The sequence below is a fragment of the Cebus imitator genome, unplaced genomic scaffold (assembly GCF_001604975.1).
Source record: "Cebus imitator isolate Cc_AM_T3 unplaced genomic scaffold, Cebus_imitator-1.0 Scaffold221, whole genome shotgun sequence".
NCBI lineage: Eukaryota > Metazoa > Chordata > Mammalia > Primates > Cebidae > Cebus > Cebus imitator.
The window spans coordinates 1,173,434-1,181,828 of record NW_016107536.1 but is presented as its reverse complement, the minus strand read 5'-3'; the positions used below and the strand labels follow the sequence as shown (position 1 = coordinate 1,181,828).

Here is an 8,395-nt window from a genome sequence, read left to right as displayed (position 1 = left end):
AACAAGAGCGAAACTCCATCTCAAAAAAAAAAAAAAAAAAAACCCTTTTGATGGAACCATTGGGTTGATTTCAGTTCTTCCTATTTATTAGTCCTCCAGTCATGGGAAATCTGGTCCTGGATCTTTCTGGCTGCTCCATGGCTGAAGAAGGGCATTGTGGGAAGCTTCATACTGTGGGTGACCTCGTGGCCACCCAGGAGTCAAAGGTTAATCTAATACTAGAAGACTGTGTTTTTTCTGGATCTCAGTCTCTCTCAGCCCCACTTCCACCAAAGACAAATTATGGTGGGACCAATGTACCTGCAAAATAGGTTAGTTCCATAGACATGGCCTGTTTACCCACACCAAGTATAGCAAAACTCACTGTCCACAGAGGCTCTCCCAAGCTGGCTTTGTTGGAACCTCTCACAAGGACTTTGCAATCAAAATTCTTGGAAAATAACCATTTTCTCCAACTGTGTTCCATTGTAAAAGAAAACATTTTGTTATTGACCATATATAAACAAACACATTGCCGTGGATTAATAGTCACAAATAGTTTACAAATTCTGGAGAAATTAGGCGGAGAGAGAAATATGCCTCAAATTCTGTTTACACAAGTAATCAATATACTTAAAGTATATTTAGAGCCATAAAAATTATTTCAGTTCTCTATTAGTTCAGCCTTTGCAATCAACTCCTGCCCTGCTTCATGTTTGGTTAACAATCACAATCTTTAGGAACACATCAGTCTGTCTTTTTTTATTTTTTATTTTTATTTTTTGAGATGGAGTCTCACTCTGTCACCAAGCTGGAGTGCAGTGGTGTGATGTCACCTCACTGCAACCTCCACCTCCTGGGTTCTAGAAATTCTCAAGCCTCAGCCTCCCGAGTAGCTGGGACCACAGATGTGGGCCACGACACCTGGGTATTTTTTGTATTTTTAGTAGAGACAGTTTTGCCATGTTTGCCAGGCTGGTCTCAAACTCCTGGCCTCAAGTGGTTCGCCTGCCTTGGCCTCCCAAGGTGCTGGGATTACAGACATGAGCCACTGTGCCTGGGCAGACATTGGTCTTTCAATGACTGCACTAGAAGTTTTCTCTGTAATCCAATGACAGCAATCTCCACAGTTATCAGAAACCTTCATTCAAGAGTCATTTTCATGAACTCCCCTATAAAAGCAAGCCCTGGACTGTAGCTGATTAGAAGTCACTTTTTTTTTTAGATGGATCAAAGCAAAACGTCAATTGTGGATGACAAAATCTTAGGACAGCCATAGTCAAAGACACAATAGACAAGGGAGTTTGGTTATTTCTGTGACATACAATGATTTAACATAATAATTATTACTGATAATATATATTAAGACAACTCAGAATTTCAGGAATGTTGTAGAATCTCGGAACACATATTAACAACGTATCTCTGTACACATAACCCGAAGGAAGCTAAACCTCACCTCAGATGTGACAGTGCTTCCTGCATAATTCTAGAATAACTAATAAGTCTAATATGTCTCTCTTGGACATTTGCGATCAATTCAAATTATTGACTAAATTGAATTACTTTGGAAATAAACACCATTTAAACATTTCTGCTCTCACCTACGTTTCCAAATAGCAAAATACATAATGTACTATTTCTGCTCAGAACTTGTAAAAATAAGTCTTTTATTTTTATTTTTTGCCAGACCTTAAATCTCTTGTAGCTCTCTCGATCCTCAGAGGTAAGGAAAACCAACCAAAATTTAAATGGCTGGTGTCCTCTATCAATTTTTGAAAGCTGGACAAATGTAGCTTAGGAACTTTAGATAAATAAAGCAAAGAATGGAATGTTGGAAATGCATAGGAAACCAAGTGACTGTTCATAGAACCAAATAAAAACCTTCCATTAGAAACAAAAATATCAATGGTTTTATATACTATATGCATATATGGAAAGAGAGAGAGAGAGAGACACGTAAGTGAAACCCAAAGGAGAACAAACAGCAAATAAATGAAAATTAGAAGCAAAAATGAACACAACGGCAACCCCAAATTTTTCTGCTACTCAGCTTACTTTGCAGGGTACACTGTTACCCAGAGCCTTAGAAAACTGACATGATGGATATTTGATTCCTGACATATAATTTATTATTTTCAAGTCCACCAATATCACTATATATTTTGTGCAATTAAGAAATTCACGTTAGTCACATGGTCAATAAGTACTTTAGTACTAGTACTGCCTATGCAAAATAGCAAAGATAGTATGAAGCAATGAAAACATGTATGTGAGTAATTAAGAAGCTCACTTTACATGACCAGTAAAAGTACTTTAGTGCTAGTGCTACCTATGCAAAATAGCAAATACAGTGTGGAGCAATGCAAACATGAAACTCACTTTACACATGGCCAGTGAGTACTTGAGTCCTAGTGCTATCTATGCACAATGGCAAATACAGTGTGGAGCAATGCAAACAGGTATGCAAAATTTTTGGCTCTACACTAAATCTGTCTTCATGCTTAACTATAATAAAAAAGAATTGTAGCAGGGCGCAGTGGCTCATGCCTGTAATCCCAACACTTTAGGAGGCCAAGGTGGGCAGATCACAAGGTCAAGAGATTGAGACCATCCTGGCCAACATGGTGAAACACTGTTTCTACTAAAAATACAAAAAAATTAGCTGGGCGCATACCTGTAGTCCCAGCTACTCAGGAGGCTGAGGCAGGAGAATCACTTGAACCCAGGAGGCGGACGTTGCAGTGAACCAAGATTGTGCCACTGCACTCCAGCCTGTAGACAGAGTAAGACTCCATCTCAAAAAAAAAAAAAAAAAAAAAAAAAAAAAAAAAAAAAAAAGCCAAACTGCCAATGCATTTCTTTACAGTATTTTTTATTTTATCTTTATCAAGACTAAGAGCTTTAACTATAAAAATGTTAATTAGCCAAATTTCTCCAATCTTCTATCGGGTTTTAAAGAATATTTTATTATCTAAACTTTTTCAGCTTTCTATTTCTCTGTAGGTGCATGAAAAGAGACACACAGAGAAACAGAAAAAAACTACATGTAATTTACACAGACTATCTATGACATGCCTGGGCTTTCCATGCAGTCCCAGGTTTTTTTCTTTTCCTCCTTCTCTTCTTTAAATAACCAGTCATTTTACTCCAGGATGAAAAAATTACCGTACAAGATTTTTTCTCATACAAAATTATTATCTTTTCCGTGTTGACTTTCTTTACCAGAAGTACATCTTCATATTTATAATTTTCTTTACATCTCTCTTCCCTACAAACTGGTTTATTACTACCTTGTTTCATAAATCATCTTTTTCAAGTCCATGATTTGAATTAACTTTTAGGTAACTTCTGAATTAGACAAAATTATTCTCTTTCTCACTAATAACACATCTTTTTTGGCCTGTTTTATACACATAATTACATATTAACTATAATTTTTATTTGTAGTAACCGTAAATTTTACTGAAACCCTAGAAAGCAAGAAATCTTGATATTAGCATAGAAATCAGATATTAACATTTTATAGATGAAAACCATTCTGGCCAAGTGTGGTGGCTTACCTAAGGCCAGGAGTTCAAGACCAACCTGACCAAGATGGTGAAACCCTGTCTTTACAGAAAATACAAAAATTAGCTGAGTGTGGTGGCACACGCTTGTAATCCCAGCTGCTTGGGAGGCTGAGACAGGAGAATCGCTTGAACCCAGAAGGTGGAGGTTGCAGTGAGCCAAGAGTGCACCTCTGAACTCCAGCCTAGGTGACAGAGGGAGACTTTACCTCAAAAAAAAAAAGAAAGAAAGAAAAGAAAAGAAAACAATTCCACAATTTTTAGAAATGTATTTCCTTGTGTTTGTAACTTTCATAATTGGAAATGACTCAGATATCCAATGATGAACATCAAAAGTAATTTTAAGATTTTTAGTTACATGAAAAGTTTACTTAAAACATGTATTCATTTACATTTACTCAGTTCTTTCATTAAGTTTATCCAGATTGCATCTGAAAATTGAGATATTATACACCATCATTTAAAGTTAGTTATTTCCTTGTCAATCTTTTTTTTTTGAGACGGAGTCTTGCTTTGTCACCCAGGCTGGAGTGCAGTGACATCATCTCGGCTCACTGTAACCCTATAACCCTATAACCTCCGCCTCCTAGGTTCATGAGATTCTCCTGACTCAGCCTCCCGAGTACCGGGGATTACGGGCACCTGCCACTACACCCAGCTAATTTTTGTATTTTTAGTGGAGACAGGGTCTCACCATCTTGGCCAGGCAGGACTCAAACTCCTGACCTTACGATCAACCTCCCAAAGTGCGGGGATTACAGGCGTGACCCAGCGCGCCCTGCCAATCATTTTTTTAATAGCCAGTGACCATTAGGTGCTCACTTAAGAGCTTCAAAGTTAGTATATAGGCATTTTCACCAATAACTGAGAAGATTCAACTGTTCATTAAATTAATCTTACTCAGCAAAAAACTGACTCAAAGATCATTTGGTTTTGGTTGGATTTAAAATCTTACAATTTTTTTGTGCCAAACTGATACCTCAAAATATCTAGCAGAGACAAATATAAAACCCAGAAAAAAAGGCATGCTGACAATTCTGGAGTCCGTTCTTTTTTTTTTTTTTTATTTTGCCAATAATTTTAAAGCCAGCTTGTTTAGTAAGGATTTACTTAAGTCACATGAACTTGAAAATTGCTTGGACTGCCTGACTTAATTTACGAGCACTCTCTTACCTATGAGTCAATTTGGTAGACACAACAGGTAACTTAATAAATGTACAGGCTGGGCACGGTGGCTCACACCTATAATCCCAGCACTGTGGGGGAGGCTGAGGCAGGCGGGTCACAAGGTCAGGAGTTTGAGATCAGCCTGACCAACATGATGAAACCCCGTCTGTACTAAAAATACAAAAATTAGCCAGGTGTGGTGGTATATGTCTGTAATCCCAGCTATTCAGGAGGCTGAGGAGGAGAATCGCTTGAACCCAGGAGGTGGAGGTTTCAGTGAGCCGAGATACTGCACCTGCACTCCAGCCTGGGCAACAGCAAGACTCCGTCGCAAATAATGATAATAATAGTATAAATGTACATACACATAAACGCATCTAGACCTATACACACAACACATAAAGACCCAATAGCTTTTACCTTTGAACTCTGGCCATGAGAGAGCAATATAAACTCACCAGTCTACAAATATGTTCACATGGCTGAACTTTGTTAGTCCCAATAGGTAATGCAGTGAAGGTGTGAACCAAAATTTTAGGTAAAGCAGTTGCCGTGGCAGTTTGGTTTTTAAGGGCCAAACCTCCTCAGACTCCAAAGAACACTGCGGTCAAGCAGCATTACAGAGAATACCACCTAGAAACAACTAACCTGGCCCAGCCCTGCTTGGAACAGCAATGTAAGAGCCTCAATACAGGGAACTCCTTCCCACCTTCTCATTCAGCAGCAAACTCCAGTTTCCAATTTGGGGGCCAAACAGTATTACACAATAATACCAAGTTTACTGAATTCTAATTTCCCATGACTCTACCAAACACATACAGGTAATCCCCAAAACACAATCCAACTGCTGCAACACCAGACCAGCCCCAGGAGTATCCAAACTGAAATGGTCAGGGTGCTTCCTCTCCTCACTGGTTGGGCTTGATCAACCTGCCAACAAAATTTTCTTTTTTTTTTTCTTTTTTTTTGAGATGGAGTCTTGCTCAGGCTGGAGTGCAGTGGCAAGATCTCGGCTCACTACAACCTCTGCCTCCCGCGTTCAAGAGATTCTCCTACCTCAGCCTCCCGAGTAGCTGGGACTACAGGTGCACGCCACCATGCCCAGCTAATTTTTGTATTTGTAGTAGAGATGGGGTTTCACCATGTTGGCCAGGATAGTCTCGATTTCTTGACCTTGTGATCCGCCTGCCTTGGCCTCCCAAAGTGCTGGGGTTACAGGCGTGAGCCACCGTGCCCGGCCAAAAATTTCTTTCAAATTTCTCAATTCCAGAGGAACCAGTCCTGCTGTCTGGTACCCATGAAAGACACTCACTTTCCCCAACACAACACACAATTACAGACAAACCCCCAAGAGTATCCAAACTGAAAGAGTCAGGGTGCTTCCTTTTCACAGTCACTTGGGCCTGTTCAGCCTGCAAATGAAAATTCCTTTAAAAATTTCCCGCATTGAGAAAAGCAGAGCCTGTGTCCGAGCCCACAAAGCACAATCACCTATCCAGATGCAAATGTCAAATTTCAAAGGCAGTTCGTCTGGGGTAATCAGGAATGTGGTTGGGGCCAGCTACAGTGGGACCACAGAGAGACTGAAACTCACCTCCAGCCAAAATTAGGGGGGCAATTGCTTAGGGGGGCTTCTGAGACTCCTTGGCCATGGCAGCAGAGCCATGAGCAACACTTCCCTAGTCAGGGAACCAAAATCTGTTACCAAAACACCAGGGATTTAGTCTAGGTCTTGCTGCTTGCTGTACAGAAAGCCAGTCAATGAAATCATGAGTGTTGCCAAACCACTTTAACAGGTGCTGCAGCAGAGGAGACGGGAGCTCAGTCTCCCCATCTCCCTGACCCAGTAAAACTAGGGCTTTATGTAGCAGGCAAGAAATGTAACAAGGTGTAAGAAGTAGGAACCAGGATGCAGGAAGGAAATAATCAAGATGAATGAGGGGGTCCCTCATTCCATCACTGCCTGGATGTAGTCATCTGGTGAGTTTCAGTTCTTTGATACTTTTTTTGAGAGGCCTGAAGGTCTTTCCTGAGGAAGTAATTCAGATAAAACAAATAAAAGTTTCAAGCAGTTTAAGACCAGAAGGGTCAATCTCTGTTTATCAAAAAAATAAAAAAACAAACAAAAAAAACCTTCCTATGGGACAATTGGGTTTCAGTTTTTGTATATTGATCCCATATTCAATTACATTTTACATATGATTGTACCATACATTAAAATAAAAGTCACTTCTTTTTATGTTCTTTAAATGAGGCTGTTAGAAAACAGTCTAGTATTCCTGGTCCCTTCCATCCCTGTGGATGGTGGTGTGCACACACATCGCATTCCATTTAATCCCTGGTAGTCCTGAGATGTGGGCAGGGTTGCTTTGTCTTCAGGTTCCTCTCTTGCTCAGGGTCTGCCTGCCCCCACCTAGCTCTGCCCCAGCCTCAGGGAATGAGACTGAGCTGGGTGTAAACAGAGGTCCCCTGCCCCAGACCCTGCACTTTTCACAAATGCAGAAGTGGTCGCCCTGGGACCTGCTCCCGTGGGAAGTGCAGCCCAGGCAGCCTCCCTCCTCTGAGCTCCCGCTGCAGCCACGCTCTCTCCCTCCCTTGAGCTCTCACCCACTTTGCTTTCTGCCTCTGTAGCATCCATCCATCCTCCCCGGGTGGGTTCTCAGCCCTCTCTGAGAACAGATTCCCTGCTGACCTTGATGCCTCTCTGCACCTTGGGTACCAGGGAGGCCAGGCAGCATGAGCGGGCCCCTGTGGATGGGAGGTGGGGGTACAATGGAGCAACAGGTTTGCCCATGAAGGGGGCTCTCCAGGTTCTCCCTTGGGTTCTGGGTCTGATGTGGGATCCTCTGTCCTTTCTGAGTCCCAGCTCACCTGGCTGTCTCTGTGGCCTTTTCCACCCAGCTCTGAGGCAGTGCTTCCACCACTTTACAGACAACGTGCCCTTTAACTCCTGGGATCAGCTCATGAGGGAGCTGGACCTCACGGAAAATGAGATCTGCGTGGCCAGAGCTGAGGCAGCAGGCCCAAGGGATGCCTTGTATGTAATGCTGACGAAATGGGTCAACAAAACTGGACGGAACGCCTCTATCCACACCCTGCTGAATGCCTTGGGGATGCTGGGAGAGAGACATGCAAAGGAGAGGATTGAGGACCTCCTCGTGAACTCTGGAAAGTTCATCTACCAGGAAGATGGCACAGGTGCTGCCCATGTCTCTGAAAAAGTCTCGTTTTACTAGAGGCTTCCTCTTAGGTGTTAATACTTTTTAGGTTATTTAAACGTTTATTTAAAATAAATACTTAGCTGGGCGCAGTGGCTCACACGTGTAATCACTTTAGGTGGATCACTTTAGGTCAGGAATTCAAGATCAGCCTGGACAACATGGTGAAACCCCCATCTCTACAAAAACAAAACCAAAAATTAGCCGGGTGTGGTGGCGGGCACCTGCAATCCCAGCTACTCAGGAGGCTGAGGCAGGGGAATTGCTTGAGACCCAGGAATGGAGGGTGCAGTGAGCCGAGATTGCACCACTGCACTCCAGACTGGGCGACAGATTGAGACTCCATCCAAAAGGAAAAAAAGGAAAAGCAAATCCATCTGATCTCCTGGAGCTGGGACACGTTTCTTCTTCTGCCTGTGGACATCAGAACTTTAGGATCTGTACCCCTTGGACTCCAGGGCT

The 8,395-nt window shown here is 42.0% G+C and overlaps 1 protein-coding gene across 1 annotated transcript in view; it reads left to right on the top strand.

Annotated features, from left to right (window-relative positions):
- The window catches only part of TNFRSF10A (TNF receptor superfamily member 10a), a 33,458-nt gene extending 25,343 nt beyond the window's left edge, over nt 1-8,115 (top strand). Inside the window, exon 10 of the mRNA XM_017549733.2 lies at nt 7,617-8,115. Within this exon, the coding sequence (XP_017405222.1) occupies nt 7,617-7,951 (335 nt within the window). The 3' untranslated portion in view covers nt 7,952-8,115. The remainder of the gene's footprint in view (nt 1-7,616) is intronic.
- Nucleotides 8,116-8,395: the final 280 nt, after the last annotated feature.